Source organism: Amphiura filiformis, chromosome 7, assembly GCF_039555335.1.
Source record: "Amphiura filiformis chromosome 7, Afil_fr2py, whole genome shotgun sequence".
Lineage (NCBI taxonomy): Eukaryota > Metazoa > Echinodermata > Ophiuroidea > Amphilepidida > Amphiuridae > Amphiura > Amphiura filiformis.
In genome coordinates this window covers 11,171,559-11,197,706 of record NC_092634.1, presented here as the reverse complement: position 1 = coordinate 11,197,706, position 26,148 = coordinate 11,171,559, and the positions used below count along the sequence as shown (strand labels likewise).

The following is a 26,148-nucleotide window of genomic DNA, read 5'->3' as shown; positions in this document are numbered from 1 at the left end:
GTTTTTTGGCAAATTGCTTTTATAATTCTTCAATTCACTTCCCATTGGTATTCAAAGTGCATTATATCAAGAAATTTAGAATAATAACTACCTTTTGATCATATAAGACTTAGAAATAACTGTTTTGCTAGCTTGGTGCCTATATGTACCTGTAGAGTAATTCGATGTAATCGTGAGTGGCATATCAACCCCTGGGTTCGTATATTCTAAATCGACTTTCCATCCATATCACAAGTTGTATTCATGAAGCCATGATTCGTTTTATTCTATGACATGTTCTGTATCTTTGTAGTTCTTGGTCTTGCACAATATAATATGCCAAGACAATTTAGCTGATATTACTCTGTGGGTAATATGATAGTGAACTGAAATCGTTAACCGACATTGTAATATATATATATATATATATATATAACGAAAGAACACCTAAAATGTCACTAGCACCGTCTCCACGTCACTATCCATTGTAGCAATGGAGAGTGACGTACACTTTTTTGACTCACCCTGAATATTTCTAAAACGACTTTCCCCTCAGATCTCAGCAATGTAATCACAAGTTGTAGTCATGAAGCCGAGATTCGTTCTTATGACTTGTTTTGTATCTTTGTAGTTCTTGGTTTTACAAAATATAATACCGGTATACTAAGATAATTTAGCTGATATTATTCTGTGGGTAATATGATAGTGCACTAAAATCGTTAACCGACATTGTAATATAAAACGAAAGAACACCTAAATATGTCACTAACACCGTCTCCACGTCACTATCCATTGTAGCAATAATACATTTCTTACTGAAGCACAAGCACAAGTCAAATCACATTGTATAGAAATTCAGGACCACGAATGTGCCTCTCTATCTGTTTATACACTGAGATAATGTACTCCATGTAGCAGAAACGGAAATCAGTGTTTCCAAGCGCATTTTGAGCGGATATTGAGATTCTATTGGCACGATGCAGCGACATCATTCCGTTTTACCAACCTATGTGTTCTTATAATGGAGGTTATTCATTATTATACTATCCTTGTGAATCTATTTTAATATAGATTGCCAAAAATAAAGGTAAAGTTTATATATAGTGGTTTGCAACGCGTGATGCATGCTTTGTAATGTCCAAAACACAAGCTACAAGGATCTGCTACTTCTTGTTCAGATTCTCAAAAGAGTGATGGACTTTGTATAATGTACAAGGATCTGCAACGTCTAGTTCAGATTCCGATTCCCAAAAGATTGATGGACTTTGTATAATGTACAAGGATCTGCAACGTCTAGTTCAGATTCCGATTCCCAAAAGATTGATGGACTTTGTATAATGTACAAGGATCTGCAACGTCTAGTTCAGATTCCGATTCCCAAAAGATTGATGGACTTTGTATAATGTACAAGGATCTGCAACGTCTAGTTCAGATTCCGATTCTCAAAAGAGTGATGGACTTTGTATAATGTACAAGGATCTGCAACGTCTAGTTCAGATTCCGATTCCCAAAAGATTGATGGACTTTGTATAATGTACAAGGATCTGCAACGTCTAGTTCAGATTCCGATTCCCAAAAGAGTGATGGACTTTGTATAATGTACAAGGATCTGTAACGTCTAGTTCAGATTCCGATTCCCAAAAGATTGATGGACTTTGTATAATGTACATTGTTTACATTTCACAGTATAAGTAGTCAGAAATGATCTTTTTTAAAGAACCAATGAAACCTTCGTATAATATCCATATTCAGTATAAATCATAACCCAATAAGGAGAATAGATATCAATATCATATTAATGATAATTGGATAAACATGATAAAGTAGCATGTATTTTAAACGACCGTAATTTGAAATAAACTGGCTTTGTTTTATGTATTTACTTTTGATTAAACCTAGTACATGACACCTAGTATAAATCTGTTCACATAAATACCTTATCCATATATCTATATCTCTGTTATTTTACCTTATTGGGTGATCCTCGATCGATAACATTCGTAGAAAGTACTTACATTACACCGAGTTTGTTTTGCAATTTCAAACATTACATTAAGTTTCAAACCCTTCGTTCTTGTCCGTTGGAATATTTTGAAATGAATTCGTAAGTATTTCTTTCCATCAGCTTCTTGTGCAGGAAAGCGTTGTTGTTAAACTTCGTTCCTGATTGCCTTCACAACTATATCACCACTGATTTGTCCAAACTGTTCATTTCATTTGCTTGGGAAACACGAGGACACACATTTTGCGATAGAACATTCGTAATCCATTCGTGGTTGATGCTCCCAAGAAATACAAAACACTCCCTTTAGTCCCTTATTAGTGTAAGGCTGTGTTCCTCAAAATGCATCAGTTCTCTAATACTCATGTGTATTTTTAGTACTGTTTTAGTAAACAATTGCAGTCGATTTACCAAGTGCATCTCCCATTTAAAGGAACAATACATGAACTAATTTTCAGTTACGTAGTAATAATTTTTTTAAAATTATAATGTTTATTTGTATTCTCGGGCGATTCTTTCGAGTGATTCTTTTAGACGCTTGGACCACGACGATATTTAAGTTATCAGCAGCTTCGAAAGAAGATAAAGCTTTAGTAAAATGAATGTAATATATCTTCCCTGGACTATATTAAATGCGAGACTGGATATACTATAATAATATACTATAATAAGCCTGAAAGTAATGCTAATAATTATGCTTTTCAAAATGGAAGCTCTAACGAAATGGCCATCCACTTTCTCAAAGACCACTTATTGACATTTGGATTCTGGCCAAGAATTTGTATCGAGCAGGAACGGGGAAGATGATTGTTTGATAATGGTTGAACACCTCTGACTAAGTCAAGTCTTTGGCCCAAGAGTATATAGGTTTCTCTGTATATAGATAAACGGATAGGCTATATTGGAGTGTCTACTATTCATGCAATGTTGACACTATTATTGCCGGCTTCACAGACCACGTAATACCGAGTGTCTGCCTATTTTTCACGATTACATGTCTCTGTTTAAGTGTTTTGATCAGGCGCGCACTTTAAGCCTTTTTAATCTAATTTCATGGCAAACAAACATAAACTAGGTGAGAGAAAACGAGTCCGTGAGTCCCTGGGGTGTGTTCGTGTGAAAATTATTGTAGCGGTCAACAACCGGAGATACGCAGAGTTTGAGCTGGAACTCGCCCTTTAAACCGGCGCTTTTCGGGATTTAAACTTATCTGCTTGAGAAGTTTTCACCATAATGGCTGCCATCTAAGTTATATTTGCACAAGACATGCACTTCTGTAAGATCATTTAAAGCCACAACAAGTAGGTTTTGAAGTACCTGCAATGCATTTAGAAGGGTATACAAAAGCGATGCATTGATTAATGGTTTTTAAAAGAGTCTGCAGGCTGAGTACAACTTCGAAGGAATGACCTCAATCATCTGAAGCGCGCAAACAAAGTGGCCTCTAACTCATCAGTCTGTTAGTTGATAAATGGAAATGCAAATATGGCGCCAATGCACTGATAAAAGTTATACGAGGCCCTCGGGTGATTCCCGATTGCGTCCACTACACGTTATTGCTGATTAGTCTATATAAAATCAAATAAGATAGACCCTAGAGACGTGGGGGACTGTTATTATTTTTGTGACTTGTGACTTCACCTAAGAATGGGATTTTTGAATGTTATGTTCGGCGCTATAGATGATAATAACAGATTGTACAATTGAATAGGTTTGAAAATCAGTTTTATCATGTTTATCGTCAGTTGCTGTTTTATCAATAAGAGTAGACACACTGAAAGATCGATCTTCGACATCAGCAGGTTTCATTATGTTCTTCTCCTTATCCATGGAATGCCTTATCCAATCACTGACGATTGCAAGCAAACACTCACAAAAGCTTGTTGCAATAAAAGTCTGATAAGACGGACACAAATACACTAAGACAGACTCCAATCCACACTTTGAATAGGAAGAACGATGTAAACCAGACTGAATAAAAGATGACACAAGCAGCTCTATAGATGTCTTTTCCTTGGCAGATATCTTAAGGGGGTAGTACACCCCTCGATAAATTTGTGACTATTTTTGCATTTTTCTCAAAAAATAATAACACACTGGTAACAACAGTTATGTTATTGGGGCAAGGAATCCAATTACTGCACTGAAATTTCAGTGACTCAAGACAAGCGGTTCAGTATAATATAATCGGAAATGAGGTACATCCTACTATCTACTACCTAGTTTTTGAGAAAAATGCAAAATTAGGCACACATTTATCGAGGGGTGTAGTACCCCCTTTAAAATAGTAGAAAATTCTGACGTGCATGTTTGGGTTTCGTGGTATGGAACTTGGAACACATATCCCTGGTTAAACGTAGATAAGTGAAATGAAATAATAATAAATAATAATAATGATAATGCGCATTTCGCATGCCTCAATGCCTATTGATTAACCATTGATCACATAATACATAAGCATCTTGGTGATATTTTCTCACTATAGTCTGTCTCGTCTCAAGTTGTGAGTAAAGTCATATTGGATGTTGCAGTGGTAGATTACACGTCGTTTACACTCTCAACTTGAGACGAGACAGACTATAGTACATTATAACAAGGTTTACTGCGAGTTGTAAAGTGTGGGCTGAAACAACCCAAAATCCATTGCAGAACATATTGCAGCACACAAAAGAATAAAAGCCCTTATGCGAATAAATGTGTAGCAGCAAGTGAATAAGAAAGCTGTGGATCAAATCAGAAATTATTTTTATTAAACTGCTGGATTTTCAAACGCACAATAGTGTTTACCATGTTTATTGATGACTGGACCTAAAATGAAAGAATAGTAAGTGAATGAAACTAAATCAGCATTTTAATAATTGGTTTTCAATACAGGCGCCATTCATCTAACTAACATCCAAATTGAATGGTTATCATCTTAACCAAATCTGTATAAATTCAAGTCCAAGATAAAACGAATTATTTTAATCCTAAACACGAAAATGAATATCAATCTCATCAGCCGGCCACATGTACGGAGATGACCTCAACCCTTAGGGATTGAAGAAATTGTTTATTGGAAGGGTTGCCTTACCGCTCAGGATTGGTTCGTAAAAAAATGCAATCCAATCTGTTTTGTCATTATGTGCAGTGAGCATGGTGAGGTTAGACATGGTAGATGTATCCTCTAATTCCTCTTTGTTTGTTTGCTTGATCTTTCTTTCCCACTTGCAACCGCTCCCTTCGGGTTTCAATCCAGCTCACAAACCAGCTAAAATCAGTTAAAAATACACTGACATAAAGTACCAAATGACTTGCGCTAAATATAGGAGTATCCTTTTCGCTCATTCTGGCGAAACAAGTGTTGACCGACCCATTTACTACGGAGCAAGGCTGACTGAATTTGACATCATAATGACGTCATATGAAGACTGTTTTTCATTAATCATGCTAATTGGTTCCATGGATAGAGGAAACCTAGTGCTACATATTGGTACCAAATACAGTAGCAAAGGAATATATACTGGGATGTTTGAAAAGACGATCAGTATTTCCTTAAAAACCATTCAAATTCACCATTGATTGTAATAACGCTAAATTAACATGATTAATGGCCCAAACATATTCAAACAGCCATATAAATTTATGATGAACATAAGAATCGTCGGTCGCAACACATAGGAGCGTTCGTGAAAGACAAAATTAATACGTTTCCGAGTCGATACGCCTGCATTGTTATCTGGCAGTGCTCCGATTCTATTTGTAACCTGCAGTTTAAAGTGCAAACTATTAAACTGTATCTTTTATATATAGTTAAAAAGGAAAAACTATTATAGGATGTAGCTAGCTCTAAACCTTTACGTCACTATGTGAAACCGAACATTGGAAAAGATCATTCTACGCCACTATGTGTTGCGACCGACGAAATGAAAGAATCGATAAGTCGACCGATACCGGTCATTAGCGGAAAAGACGTTGTCAAAATGATATCATATTGTCATTCATCATTGCTGATGATAGCAGATTTTATGCACTGATAATTGTTAATAATAATATAATAGTGCAATGGGCACGTCAAGGCTAATATAGAAAAGGGAGATGCATTTCCCTAAGGTGTGTTAAGTCAAGGCCATTATGTTGTAAAAGATCATTAAAAGGTAATTTCATATGAACGACGAGTAAACTGTTGTACGATAAATTGATATCAAGATCATATCAGCTTTTAATATCTTCAATTTCAAAGTCATAAAACGTATGAATTGCAACCAGGAGAGGCTAAAACTGGGGTTAATTATAAAACATGGGTAATAATGTAAGTAAATGTAGAGGAAAGGAATTTTAACTCTGAATTTATGGGATTTGGGTAAGTTTATAACAATAAAATAATCAATCAGGCCATTTGTGTATTTAAACATGAGACTCGCCAAAACTATGATGTAATGTACGGGGTTAGTATTTTTTGCTCGTTGAGGTCAGGAGAAGGAGAATTAGCATGCAATTTGCTATTATTATTGATGCAAAAAATAGTTTAAAAATTCTATTTAGACAATAATAACGGCTAGTGTAACATGGTAATAAACTTTTATGCTGACTGAATTGTTTCTTTAACATGGGATGCTGCACAAAGAATAAGTCATGGGATGTTGTGTAATGGATAGCAGTATGTTCTATTACTATGACTACAAAGATGTACTGATTGTTGCAACATGATAGAATAACAGATAGAAGATGATATGATAAGGAAGAGAACTCCTCACAATAAGCATGTAAAGAAGTTTGCTCCCAACATCTTCAGGTAATAACAATGTCTAATCTAGTCTCACACCCCACGGCTCATACAAGTGCTACGTCGTGTCTGATTGTACTACTACTAGATATTCATGATAACAATAGGATATCTGTAAATAATATGTTTCGACAATTTCTAGTGTTTTGAAAAGCTTACCTTTTTCAAACGCAACATTGGATCCACATGAAATGACCAGATTTTCAAATATAAAGTATAACCGATATAGTCTGCACATTTCATGTTTGGAAGAGGCGGGCTTTTCAAAAATACCAATAACGGACTAAGGTTAATCATTTTGATCCAATTTATACATAGATACCTGCATTATATGCGGGTTGCAATCAACCTATTCTGTTGTTCATAAGATAATTGAATATCACTGGTTAACAATATGACTTAGGGTGATTTACACTTACACCTTGTACCATGTTGTACTGTGATGTACACACATATATTACCTGTATTTCATGAACAACTTTTCACCTGTATTACATTTACATTTATCAGATTATATTTACGAATGATTAGGTATAAAATAAAAAAATAAAATTTTGATTTTTTTTACCTTCCAAATAATATGGCACCTGTATACCACAATGTATGTTGTAAGTGATAATTGGTTTGCTATTACCTACTCACTAATTCGATTGGATTTGACCTAATAGCAGATTACGGGCCAATTACCTATCGGGTGACGTCAAACGTGAGAATGGATGGGCTATCAAAATCAACATCATTGGTTGGACCGATGTGAATGTTAATCAACAAGAAGCTACTGTCCCTTAGGTAACTCTCTACCTTACAGATTTCCATATGCACATATTTAGAACAAATACTGACGAAGGTTATATTTAAAAAAAATGGTCATATGAATGAATTTCACACAAACACACCCCTACACACAATATGTTTATTCCTAGATATTTGCGATTCACCATGTGGCTTAAGAAACACTTTTGTTTTGCACATCAGGACATTCAACTTCATCCTTCTAAGTATTAGGGACATTTACATATTCATGTGTATACGTGGTGCTTGCGTAAGTTGGATTCGTTTTGCTCAATCAATTCCCTTTAAATGCTCTAAACAAATCTCTGTCCTTAAATTAAACTGCATTACAGTGATGTTAGCAATTCACTTGTAATAACAATATTCATTGATCATCCAGCAATCTTCTTTAGTCAACGTATGACCCACTAGGAGCGTCGAATGACAATTTACTTGTCCACCATATTATTTCATCCCCGATTTCATCGTTACCATTCATTCAAATTGATTGAAAACCGAGGCCAAGTGTATTATTAAAATCTAATGGTCCAAACCACAAGATTACTTAAGGTTATTTTTTTATTATTCTTATTCTTGAACTGCTTATAGTAATCGGCCATAGTGTTTCAACGATACAATTACAAATAGCTTTTCTTGTTATTATTAATGGTGGTGAGTGCATAGATTTTAAGATTCAATTGAAGTAGACAGGAGCCTGTACAATAGTAAGATAATTTCCTTCAGGGGTAACCAACCTGGTAACCTTAAATTACCTTCGAATCAACTTATAGCATAGGTGTCTTAGTGATTTTAGGTGGTGTATGAGGAAACTTCCTATCTATAGGGTAATTGTCTTGGTTTAAAAAACCCCACAAGAATCCGATGTTAAAGGTTATCAACAATTCTTGTAGACTAGACTATGCCATAGTCTATTTTTGATAAATAAAAGCATGTTATTAATGTTAATCATGATGAAAGCATTCAGTTGAACTCGACATTATACTGATATTTATTACATCAAAATATGTACTAGTATAAAATTGTTATGAAAAAGTTTATATAAAGTAAAGTGTACGTAGGCTTATATTATTGAATGCAACATAAATTATCATAATGTCATAATTGTATTGGCACTTCACTGAACAATTCTGATTTTAAAATCTGCAAGTTTATTAATCGCGAAATTCCAGGTTAAAAATAGACTATGGACTTCCAATTTTAAACGGGATTTTGAGTGGGCAAAGTCCCTGACACTCACACTGTCAATCACACTTGTTTATCAGTCAAATTTAACCGCAAGCAAATACAATACGCGCTCATGCACTTAGTGACGCGTTCATGCAATTACACAACACAATGGCGGCAGACTTGTGTACCATGTAGTTATTAATGGTAATGATAGGTACCCGGAGGATTTAAACCATAACGAGATCTGGGCGACCAATCACAAGCCAGATCCATTTAAAGATGCATTACATCATGGCCAATTTTAGTAGGCCAGATTTCCGACAATCTCATCCATAGAAGCTCATAGACAGCCGTGTTAAGCATCTCTGACCGCAATCCAATGTCAGTAGTCCACTTGGGGAGCTAACAAACAGAGGGTGTAGGCTGACTAAAAAGATCAGATGTGAAAATCTATCAATTGTGCACACATTAATTAAATCAGAGTTTTAAGCTTAAATACAATACCCAGAGTATATGCAGAATGGGCAAGTGGACTACGGGGTAGTCTACTTGTAGACTAAAATTGACATTTTACCTGTCTTCTTATATTTACCTGTTTACTAACCATTTACCTCCAGGACAGATTATGGTGTCTTCACTAGTTTACTGAAGGGCACGTGGAAAATAATGGAAGTTCTATTCCATTGGGGTTAAATAAAATCACTTTACTATTTCGTTGTATGGCTCGAAAATCATAACATGCAAGGAATATTTTACAGACAGATGAATGAGAAATGCTTCTGAATATCAAAGTAGCTATGAAAACTGATTAAAATGATAGATATGTTTCATCATAGTCTGTCGGATAATCGCATGGGCGCGCATGTTTGAATAGACAAAGAAGACAAAACATCTTGTACCGTAGCACAGACGTAAAATAACATAGTATGCCTCCACCATAGTGTTAAATGTCACTTATAATGCTACTATCTATGCTTTCATCTACTGCTGAAATAACAATAATGTATCATCATACGTTATTATTGTAATTCGGAATACTCTACTTTATTTTTTCTCCTTTTTGTATGATCCAATAATAATATTTTGAATACATAGTGAAATGAAAATATCTTTGAGCTATAAAAATGCGACATCCGTGAATGTAAAGTGTAATAGAATCGCCACATCTTCAACACCTCCTGGGATTGACATCTTAAAAAATATTGACGAAAGTTTAAAATAAAATTTCCTCTGAAATATTACATATAATATTAGATATACTGTAGAAATTGTAAAGTTGCATTAAATTTGTATATTAGTATGAAGGAATCAAGCAATAAAAGAACATTAGACAAATACTATCGATCACCTAGCTAGCATGATAAAAAGTAAGAGAAGAGACATTGATTTCTTCTGGCAACGATTGTTAAAATATTAAAACACATACTGCAGTTACTCTCACCATTGACGCGTGACTCCTACAAATGATGTATGTTGGGAGAATGGACACTTGCCTAGTTAACATCACTGTGTGAAAAATAACCAGCCAATATTTTATTTATTCTCCAAAACTTCTAGCAAATATATTTCTCTAACATGACCTAAAATTACAGCTAGGTTAGATGTTCAGAAATGGTCGCACTTTTGTAAAATATGAGTGAGGGCAAGGCATAGCTAGCCAACTCCCCGTGTTAATTGAATGGAGATTTGACCGAAAATATTGGTATCGGACCGCTCACTTCTGAAGGATGCCACAAAAAAACGGTAAAAGCTACATTTAAATTATTCTAAATAGGTTCTAGAAAATAAAGTTTTGTAACATGTCCTACATTTTTAGCTAATTTAGATGTTTGGAGAGGGTCGCACTTTTGTGTTTTAGGAAGGAGATGTAAACGACAGATAACACCAAAAATATGAAGAAATTATTTCCAAACCGTGTTAAGTCAACAATCATTATGTTGCTCATTTTGAAGAATGCTAGTTAACAAAAAGCAGGTCTTTGTCTCATTTCGTGAACAAAAGTACACATACCATTGTTTCCTTTCGTTTCCTTTATAATCGGTTACCCAACTGAAGCTATAAATACCAGCTTTATTGCGATGTCGCACATTGAAAACAGACACTTGTTCACAACCAGAGAAGATCTGATTTAATCAGTTGAGCTGCTTCAATGAGTGTTATCTTGGTTTAATAGCTTTTAATGGGGTTTAATCCTGCAAAGGTCAAGATGAGTTCTACTGTAGACATGACTGCATCATGATCGTAAAATTACAATAAATTTCCTGTCTGATATAAACATACGAGATGTGAATTGCAAACAGATTTCATTGCAAGACTATTTTAAAATTGATCAGACTATAATACGATGATTGACTTCCTTGGTCAATTCTTATGATGCTCTATTAACAATATTACATTTCACATATGAGTGCAACTTGCGAAAATAGTTTCGCTCCGAATAATTTGTGCGTCACTTTCAAAAGAACAGTCCATCAATTGCAATTACAGATCATGCAAGCAACGGTACACCGGCAACACCTCGATAGAGTCACTGACCGACTTGATTGATACTATATCTGAATTGGGCTATTCCAGTTGAAATCCATACACCCCCTATGGAAGACATGGGTGTAAATGTCAAATAGGGTTGCCTGAATGGGTGATTCGATTTTTGAAATCTACATCACCTGTCGGGGAAATTAAGGTCATGTCTTCCATAGGGGGTGTTCGAATTTCAACTGGAATAGCCCATTTGTCCCCACATGCCGTATTTCACGTATTTGGCGCGATTCTTACATCTGTGACATTTACTGGGATGGATGGAAAATACAGTTCATTAGCAGTTGTAATCGGATCATTTCTGCTTGACTAAGTTTAATTAAAGTCCATGGTAAGATGTCCAGATATACCACATGGCAATAATGATGTTCAGAAATATGTAAATATGGTAAATGTATTTATTTAGATTTTCCGATTAAGGGCTCTGGTATGAACGTTTCGACAGTATATTTTCTGGGACATGAGAGGGATGAGTCTGAGAGAGCACACCAGACATATCGATTATATTCTGAATACGAAAATGTCCTTCTAAAATCAAATAATTTTGATTTTTTGAAATTCGCGACATAATAGAAATTTTATGACAAATTATTAAAATTTGATATTGTTTAATTTTTTGATATTTAACAGTCCCCGAAGTAAACTTTCTAAATTTAATGATATGTACTTAAAGTGTAAAAGCCGACCATCAATCGAAAATGTTGACCTTTCATATTGAAGATAACATTTTTGCCCCAAAACACCTGATTTGTTTTGGTGTTTTTGAAAAGAATGAAAAGCCGTTTTAAATATAAAGTTCGCTGTCAATGACTTTAGCTTCAACAGCTTTATATTGGCATTTTATTTGAGTAGGTAAGAATACTAAGCCCTTATAAACCACTCTATATTTCCTACAACGATGTGCACCAAGCAGGAAAGGAAGCACATCTTTAAGTGTTGATTATTTAATACTAACTTTTGTAAAGGGTGCCACAACAACACCTTCAGTGGCGTCCTCATCATTTTCACCATATTATACGATGTTTGTAAAAGCTTTTTTATATTGTAATTATTTGTATGGATGGAATTTGATGAAATAAAACTGAACTGAAATGAACTGAACTGAACTGAGTTGAAGCACATACAAAAAAGTTTTTATTAAGTGCTTGAACAGTATACCCTAGCATTCAACATCATTTCCGTAAACGTTAAGAATAAAGTGTTGTGAACACGGTTGTTTGATGGCATGTAAACTGTAGTAATTTTAATGAAAAAGCGTACAATGATGGCGCTATTTATCTTAAATATTGTTTGTATCTTTAGAAGGGGTAGACACTTGTATAATTGCATTTACAACATCAGAAAAAAAGAACAAGTAGCAAGGAAATTTTCAAAAAACCTTCTACCATGAAATGTAAAGAATAACTATTATTTGGCTAATCTAAATTTAACATGTATGTAAATAGCGCCCTCAATTTCCACACAAATGTGCAGTTTATAGTATAAAAATTACCACAGAAGAGGAGAAAAAGGTGAATGATTTTACATAGAAACAAGAATCTATTTTTTTTAAAAAGCTATAAAATATATGTGTATATTAGCGTGATAACTGTTGGTATTTTCCAGGTCAAGAATGTTTTGTTAGAAAAATTAATAAATGATCACATCAAACAACCGTTTGAAAGTTAGTTTGGATCCAGTGTCCTGCCAAATCGTATCAAAATTAAATATTTTCTTAACAGTCATGTACATAGATAATATGAAGTTGATAATATATTATCGACTATCGAGTACAGCTTATGAGGACAGCCAAATCATAACTTTTTAATAAACAGCTTACTGCTGAACATTGGGCCATTCTGTGTTTCACATACAATGAACAAAGCAATATTTTTTACAACTTTATCGTCAATTTATAAAAAATTTTTGGAGACTTTAATAAACACATTTATAATAAACATTATGCTAATGGAAATTGCATATACTATTTTATTTTTCAGGTGAGTTACTGGGCCACCAGTCCTGATCTAAGCAACAAGAATCGCTTTCCATACTTTCTCCGCACAGTGCCATCAGACCATTACCAAGCCAGGGCAATGATAGACATTGTTCAACACTTCAACTGGTCTTACATATCCATCGTACATGAGAACTCCAATTATGGTATCCAGGTTAGTGATTTTACATCCATTGATTAAAGGCCCTTTCAGTGATTTCACAGGAACATTAAAAAAAAAAAAGGAAATTTGTCAGAGTTGCTTAGAAATAAAGAATAAGTCTACAGAATTTCATTAAACCACTTTTCCCTGAATACATCGACAAATTAGTCAAAAAACAGAAGTTTTAGAAAGGTTTTCTACTTCAACTCAGATCGACTCGAGAAAATCGAGATTTTCGTACAGTGCGCCACCAATCGACTGGAAAAACTTCCTACTCCAGTGTTTCTAACACGGGGGAAGTAGAGTCTAAATTGATTTAAAACAGACGCTTAATTTTTGTAGTAGAAAACAAAATAAGCAATTAAAGGTCACCGAGGCAAACTAACGGTCAATTCAAATATGAAAAACAGTTAAAATTGTGTATTTTGTTTAAAATAGTAGCTACTGATGTAATAAGTAGTAGAAACAATACGCAACGCGTGTTGGTACGGTGGAGAGTGAGCTTCTTTCGATCTCGAGTCGGACTTTTTGTACTGTCAGTATCAAAAGTCCAGATTCATGTAAATGCTTTATTTTGTCTAAAATACACGGCTTTCGACCGAACCACTAGCAGGCTATGTTAGCACATCTATGCCAATTACAAAGGTACCAAAATCTGAATTTTGATGATTTTTACGATCGTCCGGATGAGCAAATCACTGAATGGGCCTTTGATTAAGGGATGAAATCAAAACTCGACCGGCAATTGACCACCGATTCCGTCCAGTTTCTATTGTTCGAAACAATGGTATCCGGACCTAACCGGCGGTCAAACTGCCGGTCGAGTTTTGATTTCATCCCTAAGTGTGCTTGATCCCGGTCTCCCATGATCGATGTCCATCAACGCATTATCCAATCGAAACCGGTTGCGACGGCAGTGTCAGTCGTTATTAGATGCCATCAGAGATGGTTTTGTTAATTCCTGGATATTCCAAGGAATTCTACAATGTGGTTGATACATTACTAACTATAAACATTTGAAAACTATAGAGCATTCAAAACAGTATTTAGTTTTAGTAAACACTGCCTATGTACAAACTACCATAAGGCTCTTCCCAAAAATAAGGAATGAAACGGGCAAACAAATATTTTTTAACATCTTCAAAACGAATAGCGCTCGACGGCTTCAACATCTTCGATGTTCAGTATCTTTGATGTTCAGTGTTAAGAAATAACACCAAAACACAGCCACCGCCCTGTCGCCACTACGGGAAGCGAATCGCATTGTTTAATGGGTTTAATTTGTGGTAAATAAATTACCATAACATATGACGTAAAATTGACGTCATCCGTAAAAACCACAAATATTAAATGATTATACCACTTAGTATTATAATTGCATTTCAACTGCAAGCGACAAAGCTTGTAACTCTGACATTATAGTGCAGACGGTATTGTGTGTTAAAACAGCTAAGCCCCGGAGGCTTTATCCAACATGTAAAATAAAACACTGAGCGTTTAATATATCTTAAAAGCCCGCTTAAAAGTATACTTAATTACCTTGTGGCATGACGGAAGCTCCATATATCATTAAATTCCTAGGAGCAGAACATTAATGATACCAAAATGATAACCTTATACCGTTCTATTTAATGTAACAATGTAGTAAGAAAAATCTCCGTGGAATGACAAAGAAGCCTCTAAATCCACAGTACATCCAGACATCCGGCCCAGACGTGATATTTTACAACCAATAATGACAAATTACACTAGGCATGATAAAGTATCATTCGATCATACCACCTGTTAAACCCGCAATTGCGATCAATAAAAATAATGTACATGCAGCTGAATTTAAACTTCAAATGGTAGCGATTAATTAACACTGGTCTTAAAGGCGCATTCAGTAATGTGCTCATCCGGACGATCGTAAAAATCATCAAAATTCAGATTTTGTTACCTTTGTCATTGCCATAGATGTGCTGTGTTTTTAACGATTCAATTGTGTCTGTTACATTATGTGCTTTATTGATTGGCCCGTGGTGCTTGTGTTCAATACAACGATGCGTTCCCATTGAAAATCGTTGCAACTTTTGATTTTGGGGTTTAACGGTTTGGAGGCGCATATCTTGGTCAATTCTTGTTCGATTTTCACGAACAGGGTGTCAAATGAGAAAGCAAAGTCCAATTAACAAAATTTATATTTCAGAATAATCCAAAATTATCAGGTTGTTGAACAGCAAGGATGACTAGAACAGACGAGTTTCTTTTTGTGCCCTGTGTATATATCACCGGGTAGGTCAAATTTGTTTGGCTCAAATGAACACAAAGGGTGGCCTTACGATTATACAGAGTCATATGCGCACCTATTGCGGCGTATTGGTGCAACAGAACAATTCCCGTTAAAAAAACGAGCGTTTGTAAAAATATTATTTTGTAGTATATTGTATATATTAGTGCAGAGCGAGATCATAATTTAATGAGCAATATAAGATGGAATAATCAAGTGTCAATGACCACTGCAATTGAATTAAGATTGTTCAAGCCGCAAACGGTTGGTTACTGTTTCAGATAGCCCTGGATGCTGAATAACCAAATAGTCGAAATTGGCCACATCTACATCTCTCACGTTGTTATTCAGTAACCTGTGAAATTGGAGGATGTTTGTGATAGTTATGTCTTTGGAAGAAGATCATTGACATAATGTTGGAGTAGATAATAGTGTATAGTGTATATCAAGAGATTAATACCAGAAAGACAATCAGAGATGCTCTTTTGATAATTATGCTCTTTTGGTAATTATCAGACCAGTTTCTATTTTCTCTTTTTGTCAACATCTAAAGATATATAAAAAAAAGAAAGGCGCAGTGATTTATAGTGCGCTACGCACAGGCACAACGCCTAGACGTTGATCCACAAGCCTCAGCACACGTTACATGACATCTGGCAGCTATTACAGTTGGAGATTTCTTGCATTAACACCTCGATATTGGCGTCAAACGGGATATTCAAGATAAAATGCACCCCCTATGGAAGACATGACCGTAATCTCCCATACAGGGAATGTGAATTTCAAATGGGGTTACCTAAATGGGCGAATCCACTTGAAATTCACATTCCTTTTGTGGAAAATTATGGAAGACTTCCATAAGGATGTATGGATTTCAACTGGAATAGCCCGATGTAGTTCAAGCGTAAATAAGCACTTTTGCAACATTTGCTTTATTACCATGATTACATTGTGCTGCTCCAGATGTTGTTCTCAACAACAAATAGGGCAATATCATAATCACTGATCCACATTAAATGGGGTGTTTGAACCCGTTTCAGCTCTAGTTGTCTTTATATCAAATCTGAAACACAGTTTTGTTTACTGTATAGTGAGTTGCATCTGTAGTTGCCAAAATAGCTCAACTAATGTTACTATTTATATGTGATGCGATCAAGCAAAATCAGTCGGAACTCGGAAATATTGATTTTGAGATATAGCCAAACAAAGGAATTATTTCCTTTCGTTTCCTGTATTCTTTAATTACTCATATCTTTGGAACTGCTTGTTCAATTTCAATGGGGTTTTCTGCAACATCCAGCTTTGTAAATGCTTTTTACTATCCTATAAGAAACTGAAAATTTAATATTTCCGAGTTCCGAGTGATTTTGCTTGATCGCGTCACATATATCTATTATATTGTCACTGTTTAAAAAAAATTATCAGCCATTCACTTTTTTCTTTTTAGGGTACAAAAGAACTAACCAAACTAGCAAGAAAATATGGAATCTGCATTGGTGTGACTGCAATGTTTGAGCGTGAAGGCATCAGCGGCAATGGGTCGTCATACGACGAGATAATGACAGAATTGTGGCTCAAAAGGAAGGCACGGGGTAAGGCTTATGTAACAGGCAAATTAAAGCGCATACCATGCATGTGTTGTTTCAAACAACAGAAGACTCTTTCAATTATTTCAAATTGAGGGATGGAACGTAGAAATAGGTGGGCATAGGGAACTCGGATAGTATTATAGTTAATCAACATCTGTCGTGTTAATTGACATTCATTGGTAATGGTGGGCGACGATTGAACAATGGATAAGTGCATTATTGAATGATATACTGATTGCTGACATTTGAAAACACATCATGTGCTAAATTCTTTAGTTGAGCTGCTCTTTTGGTAAAAAAAATATTTTGATCAGTTTTAGCCTAGGGGTTAGTCTTCTATTTAAAAGTACATAGCATATTGATAGAGTGTTCAGGTTTTCAGTTCATGTAATCAGTCCTAAAATTGATACGGCCTTAACCCCGGTGGTGACGAAACAAAGGTGGGCGGGCTTCTCTAATTATTCCACTGGTTGCACTTACATCATAGTAATAAGTCAATAACCAAAAAGATCAACAGTGGTAAGTAAAGATAAATGTAGGAGGTAATCGTTAGTGGTATTGACTCAACTCTAGCCTCTAAAGGTAGTTTGCACTGGAAGGGTAAGGATTTGAAATTGCACAAGTGCAATATGTCCAAGAAGATCCAAATTAGAAAGACAAAATATTCCACCTTCAAAATAGCTTCAAAAAGTTCATTCGTAAGGGGTTGAAGTACACTTTTTGCATGCAAGTGATTTGTTTTTGGGAAAAAGTCCATATATTTTAAAATCTGCTCCCCCACAAAACAACCATGCGTATAGGCGTGAGGAAGATAATGACGACAGTACCCTCAACAATACTACCCGTGCAGGTTAACAACCCTTTAAGCCAAGTAACTTCGACACTTATTATTGTGTTTATGATGTAACATTATTATTTATATGGAACAAACAAGCAATTTGAGGCAATCATGTTTCAATTCCTTAAACCATGCAAACGGATATAAGAATTCCAGTAATGTAACAGTGTGAAATGAAATCCATGAATATTGTCATTTCTCTCAATATTCATACTTTTCTGTAAAACATAAAAATGCCTATCTAATACAACAACCTCAAACAACCTGTCCTTGACAATATAAGCAACAGCGCGTGGATGTCCTTAACTCTCTTCACGCGGGTGTCGACTGCAGACGACAAGTTTAAAAAAAATTTAAAATTCAAAAATTTCAGAAATGTAAATTTTCATGACCATATTTGGAATCAGCATGAAAAATGCATTAAAATGAGTACAAACAAGCCTAGTATTGATTCAGTAGTTCTTAAGATAGATCTTGATATTTTGAGAAAATATTTCAAAACTTGAACTTGAACATGGCTAGCATGCAGAGCATTAACTGATCCCTGCAATATAAAACACTCAATCTCATGATTGTTGTTTTTTGCTTTCGTTGCCGGCCTCCATGAATAGATGTTTAAATCCACTTTTGTGGGAGCGCTTATGATTGTTGAATATTTTATTTTAAATACTAGCTAGCAAGTACCGCTTTTCTTTGATTCTCCTTAATGGTTTCACAATCATGACAATAGGGAATCTCAAATTATTTTGTTTTTACGCATTTTCATAATTGCTAAATACTAGTAGTATAAGAAATGCATCTGACATTTTAAAGATACTGAAGAAATTTTTATCTTGCGTCATAGTACATCAAAGATAGTTGTGTTGGCGATACATGGTTTATCAATTTGGATTATTGTCATATTGGAAGCCATCTTGGATTAGCCATCTTGGATTAGCCATCTTGAATTAGCCGTATTGATTTACAGTTACTTGGTTACTTAACTAACTTTGATCTAGCTTATACCATGTACATGTACGCAAAACTTTTTTAGCAGATTTACTAATTCATTTATGGTGCAAAACTTTGTTAGCAGATTTATTAGTTTAGATATGGTTCAGAAACCCATTTTTTATTGTGACCTAACTGAGATCTGTTTGTATCAAAGATACAAATCCCAATCTCTTTTATATGGCCGACCTCACACGAATTTCAATGGACAATCTGCACGTATGGACCGCACATTAATGAAATCAAATTTTCACACCTCGCTGTAGCTTTATTATGATGATTTCTTATAAAAATAGCTCATATTAATAGTTAGACTTTTCTTTTCATGCTCAATATCTTTTACTCTCTTTACGTAATGTATTGAATATAAAACGGATTGTGCATTTTCTACGTTGTCCGCGCGTTCATTTTGTACGTATAGAATCTTAAATACTGGCTAAATAAGTGACCTAGCTCCGTTACTCGAGGACATCGCAACCTCTCTAAATACAATGATATGTACGCCGCACAGTGAATACATTACTTGCGTGAAAATTGTGTTTAAATTGAAACTTACCTTGAGACAGTGTGTATTTTTATTTACTGGTAATGAAGAGAAAATATCAGAATTAATTAGGATTGATTGCCTTTTTTCCCAAGGACATTTCTTACTTTATTATTGCTGGATCAGAAGCCAATATTGCTGTTATGTTTGCAAAAGCAATTTTGTTTCAAATATGTTTATCATTAGAATTTGGAAATCAATAAATATCCAATAAAAACGTCATTTATGTATAATGCAACAGAGTGGAGTATATTGAGAGTTAACATATTAGAGGGAAACAAAAATAGTATGTCTTAAAGCTACCTCGCGCGCATTCGTTTTGCGATGCGCATTTGGACATATTGGCCAATTTATTTTTTGTCTCCGATTTTGTTGTTGTTGCAAAAATGTTTGTCAAAATATCATATACTCAAAATCATTGATGTAAGAATGTGCAATTAGTATTCTAAAATAGTGAAAATAGTTAGACACTGTTATGTTCAAAATGTTGGTGTGAACAGTGACAATATTCTACACACAAATCAAGTTGTTTACCACAGAATGTGTGCGTATTGAAAGAGTAGTAAGAACAAGGAATGTTTCTCTTCTTTTGAGATAATCACCCCTGCCCACTCCCCTCGGTAGGCACGCCACTGGGTGTGCACGTGATGAAACACAATAGGCCAAACAGCAAAAAGTTGAGTGTCTTCTAGTAACACCGACGGTGTTAAACATCCGAGTTGTATCAATCCGCGGTGCTATGAGACCATCTTCATCTACTGGGATCAAAATAAAATAGTCCTATAGAATAAGCAAGAGTATAGTGTTGTATAGATGCATTACCAAATATGATAAGGTTAAAGCTATTTTGAGCAAGCTTAGAATTATATATCAGAAAACGTAATTTCATGGGAATGCAACATAAGAATAACGTCAGCAGTTCGAGAGCTTCTATAAAATGTCACCTACTCTGTTTAGATCAGACAAATCTTTAAAGCGGAAGATATAAGCCATAAAGATTACACATGATTTTACAACATCTTATAATTATATGTGTTAATAGGGGCAATGCCTTGTAAGGTATGTTTTGAATGAATGTTAGCCATAGGTTGGGTTAGCGTTGGGATTCACGGCATTATTGTATCGTTCTATTTATGATGTAATACTGAGAGAAGAGAAAGAGAATTTACTTTGATCATGTTGATGAACATATCAGCTCATATCATTTCCGCTATCACTAGGCCACACCGACATCGCCTGGCCAATAATTATTTTGTCAGCAGAGATACTAAAATAAATACCCGGGATCGATACACGTGAATTTGCTATGCACGAGTTTGATATGAGAAGAAAATCTTTGGATACCGGGATAGAAAATGATGAATATCTCCCGTAAATGATTTCGTATAAAGAAACCAGATGTGGTTCCTTGCACTTGAATATATATTTTGAACAGATATGATAGTCGTTAGCTTGCGTCTTGAGTCAAAAACTGACAATAATTCTGATTTATATGTGCCGAATTATATTGCGCAGTGTATATGCCATTCGTGGAGGTAATCTAAAAGCATATGACCTATAGCGTACCATGTTCGACTGACACACAGCGAGGTCAGTCACCGAGCTAATCGGGGCTATTGTCAGATGTCTTTCGGCCCATTATGCGACTCAAAACTATTAAACAGGTCGATACAAAATGGTCATGCGTGGCGGTGGATTCAACTTACCATGGCGATTTCTGCCATGAAGATATCGCGGCGATGACACTGTGTGGGCGGTGAAACGGATGATACCCAACTTAATATAATCATGTTGATACATTACCCAGATGGCTATACTCAACAGTATATTTGAATGACCCCCGTATACCATGGTATATATTCACACCACTCTTCGCCATACATACATTCTCCCAGCCACATTTCCCTAACATAATATGAAATTTAAAAAAAATAATGAAATTTATTTTGTCAGAGGCGCCGGCGGGTTCGAACCCACGCTGCACTCAGCCGCTATAATGTACTCCTATACGATATTGACATAACACCAGCGCCTAAGACCGCTCGGCTATCAGGCTTGATGGTGTCATGATGAAAATTTAAGAATATAATCGCAACTTCATTACTTCAACATACCAAGTGACAAGCAAAAACAGAAAACGTAACATATTTTGGAATTTTATTTGTTTAAAAACATTAATGTGTATTAATAGCGCTCAATTGTTGATAACTACGTGTATAAATGAGGCTATACACGCACAATAGTCGGGACAATATCGATTTTGATTCACACGTGCGCTACGAACTCGCCGTATACTAAAAGCATAGATTATCAATGTGGCGTGGCCTACCATTTTTCTTGTAGCTTCTTTTATACACGTCGATGTTTTCATCAATTATACAATTAACCCACATTAGACCCATAATTTTATTTCAGGAAATAAAAGAGTAGATTACCATAAAAACGAAACAGTAATCATTTGTTGGGTCTAATGTCATTTATACATGAAATTTTCAACGTTTTTTCTATCGCCATTCTCGCTCAATTAAAAAAAATATTTTGGCGTGTATATAATTGAAATAAAATTCTCTGCCTCATGAACGACATCAAATGTGCCACAATTGGGTATCACGAATCGTTATATATGATGTGCAGTTAATATTCATACTTTCTTTTATACAGAGGATGCTTCAGTTTTGACAGATAAAATATTTTCTTGAAAACCCTCTCACTCGGTTATTTTAAAAAGGTAACCACGCTTCCCTAGAATGTGCAATAAATTAGCATTAAAATTTTTCTTATTCTAACAGCAGGCGTTTCTAGAATGCATTATGGCGAAATGTGGTGTAGTATATATTAAACTAGTAATTAGTCCATACGGTAATAAAGAAAATTGCTTCATCTTTAGCATTTTTACGTAAAGTCATTTTAAAGCTGAAAGGAGACAGAGTTCTGCCTTAGAAATCATTAATGATGGTATACACGCAAATCAACATGACCTTTTGTCTATAACCTACTATCTAACATATCCAATGAAACACGTAAATCAATGGGCTCCAACACAGATGATGGTCCTCAAACTGCAACTATAACCTCCTTAATAAAAACTGCGCAAATAATCTAATATATAATTGGTCTCTTGCATTTCCTACTCACCACTCCTGAGTGTAAGTTATTAGGTTATGTGTATCATCATCAGTCGTAACAACCCAACACCATAAGAGTGCGTTATTAAAGGCAGTTACGATCAGTTACTCGGTCAAATGCACAATAAGCAGACTTGGGTCTTTCTTTGCGGCGAAATGTCACATTTAGGTAACGTAGGTACTCTATCCCTGTTTATGCTTACCGAGTGCAATCAATGCCTTGGAAATGTAATCGACAGGTATCACATTTTAGATCTCTTTCACCCCGAATTATATATTTATATATTGAAAATGTAACCCAGAAAACTCAGTGATATACAAGAGACGTAATCAGCCTACAGCATGCATTCAAACGAGAATAGCATTTGTTCTATACTAGGTTCTAACATTTGATTGGACGTGGCTCCATTACATTTAGTGGAACAAGTGGTACTAATTACAAAACTGTGGCTGTAAAGCTATAAAACTACTGGCAGAATGAATGTTTGACCGCTATCTTATGAAGATAGTAAATCAATGGGCTCTAGCCAATGTATTATAAGCAAGATAATATTGCATGTTCTGTATGGCCTCGCGCTAACTGATACCACTTGGATGGAAAATAATTAAAACATTTTATTACTTAGGAAGCGTTATATATTGCACATGGTTTATATATATTTATATAAATATAGACGTGAGAAGTACAAAAATACACTTTCTCCTGCTTGAACACCGATAAAGCGACTCCTGCGACTGGTCCGTCACATTTCTTTAACGTCTTATTTATATGGCATAATACCGGGTGATGTATTGCAATTTTGATTTTCATGATTTTACTGAGAAGTTGCAAAACCAAACCGGCTCTACATGGGAAATGTTCGTCCGTGGCCTCTGTCCAGCCAACGCAAGTGTCATTTTGTAATGCGGTTTTGTGCACAAAACATCCACTGCAGGTCACTACCAACAAAACAGTACTTACAATTACTTAGAGGTGCTATTAAGCAATTCATTTAGTGGACAAATCAATCATAGCCGTCGCCCACGGATCTACAGTATCTTTCTCCCGGATACTTCCGTCCTATTCACTTACTTTCTAAAGGTGTATACGTACTCGACTCAAAACAGAGGGTCAGATCAGAAGGACTCTTCAATATGACAGTGTTGACTTTCAGTTAGCGGGTAAAGTAGTTGTGGATGCGGTTGCTTACGTAAAGCACGGTTTACCTGTTCGGACTATAAAAAATCCCACACTCTGCCGATACACATCACATCGATATACCTCATCGCCTACTATTAAATTTAAAGTAGTAGCGAAAGATTGCGTTAACTCGATCAATTATGCTTTAGAAATCTACGCATTACAGTCGAGGAGGTCGAGGAGATTACCAAATATGGAATATGAGTATTGCATAATAAAACCCTCCAAGGACAATGGCTGCACTCGGCACAATGTCGGTCAGCCAAGGACGTGTGTACCAGGAAAAACATGCACCCTATCCTTTACTGTGGATGTAACTTTCTGGCTCAGATTGATGCTGTCAAAATTATAAAATTATCCAAATCCAAGAGGAGGACCCACACTAATTATTTTTGTGGATCCAAATTGTTTTGGTCGTTGCAATTTGGATATGATCAAAGGTCTTTTTTATACCTTCCATATTTGCAACTAAAAAAGCCCCTGCCAAACAGTCTGAGTAGTAAAATTAGACTGGGCACTAGCTCTATAGGAGGAGATGTAACTCACTCGTATTTTATTCTTACTCAAAGAGACAAACAGTACTATGACCAAAAGGCATGACATGGGAGTATAGAAACAGAGGGCGATATTAATATTTTCCTTCAAGGTGCACTGCTTAAAATCCCAGAGTTAAACTGAACTTTTTACAATGTTTTGATTTCGTGATGTGGTACAATCATAATTTAACACAAACATGATAAAGGTTTGGATATGATTACAATATTTCTAAAACAAGGCCCGGTGATTAGGAGATTCCAAAATATATAGCTACTATGCTCGGCAAGCGAGGCGCCATATGACGCAGCTGTATTGCGAAAACCGCTCTAGTTCTACTTACTGCAAACTAATCATATTAATCGTAACTAAAAAAGCCATGAGATTTGCATGCCATCATTTCTTTGTTTTTTAATCCATCTAAACTGTGAAAGCAAAATGTGTTTAAAAGCACATTTTGTGATCAATAAAACGGACTTGACATTAGAAGCCGTTTAATTATGTATTTAAAAATACATAATTTATTTTGAAATTTCCGAGATTCCTCGTGTCAATCATTCATATCAGGAAGAATGTTTGCAATGCTTCGAAGTTATTGACGGTGACTCTGGTATAATAATAACTAATGCCAATTCTGAGTTATTTTTGTAGCTTTTTCTTATTTGTTCGAAATTTTATTTGCACCCGATAGTAATATGTCAGATTACTGAGTTGTTTGTCAAAAATATGTTGCTTACTGAATAGTCGAGAACTATCATTATGACTAGCTATGACTATTAAAACTAATTAAAGAAATATAGTAAAATCACTATTTCCCAAATCACTAAAACACAAATGTTTAAATCATACTTTTTAATCAGGCGATACCTGAAAACCAACAGTCCTATTTGAAAGCCGATCTAGTGTTTGGATGTGCAGGCATGCAGGTAACCCTGCTCTACATATTTTGATGCACGTTCGTCCTACTTCGAAGAAGAGATTGATGAACCCGAAAAAAGAGATATTTGCTTTCAATAAAATAATTATTTACAGTGTACGTATGTTATTTCGGGGACAAAATTAAGTCTTGAGAGTACATAAACTGACGTGCTTTGTAAAGAAGGCTTAAAGATAACATTAATTTAATTAATAATGTATACGTGTATATGCATAGTACATTCATATTGTTTCGGCAGTTACAATAACTGATGTACGTGAATAACTATTTTGCACGTGATAATTTTACCAAATTTAATATCGTCGCACTCATGATCACACATTTTCCCAGGCTTGGCTCAAACTTTAAGTCAGTCAACTTCAAACCAATTTATCTGTTTTTCATAACTTGAACACGACACACTTACTGACCCATATAGTAAACAAACTTAACCAATTTTTATAAATAAACAAACTTCAGTACTGTCACAAGTGACTCTTTATGCAGCAATGGTATTATGCTTCAGGACTTGCAATTTGTCCAAGTTAATTTGTGGGTTAATACGGGTTTATAGCGCACAGTGTCGACTTCCTATTCGATAAATATAAACTTAATACTCCGTTGGTGAGCGACGGGCGACTGGTATTTCACCGAACGCAAGAAAAGGAGTTCTATCTGATTGGCTAGCAATCGATCGCTTAGGTCGCTTAGGTCGCTTAGTAGTCAACTATAAACTCAAAACTGAGCATCGTATTCAATTCGATTGAAATCGATATTCTATT

General features: G+C 35.2%; 1 protein-coding gene across 1 annotated transcript in view; it reads left to right on the top strand.

Moving 5' to 3' along the window:
- Positions 1-26,148, top strand: part of LOC140156472 (metabotropic glutamate receptor 3-like) — a 133,234-nt gene that overhangs the window by 78,895 nt on the left and 28,191 nt on the right. Inside the window, exons 3-4 of the mRNA XM_072179416.1 lie at positions 13,223-13,393; positions 17,098-17,242. Coding sequence (XP_072035517.1) covers positions 13,223-13,393; positions 17,098-17,242 — 316 coding nt within the window. The remainder of the gene's footprint in view (positions 1-13,222; positions 13,394-17,097; positions 17,243-26,148) is intronic.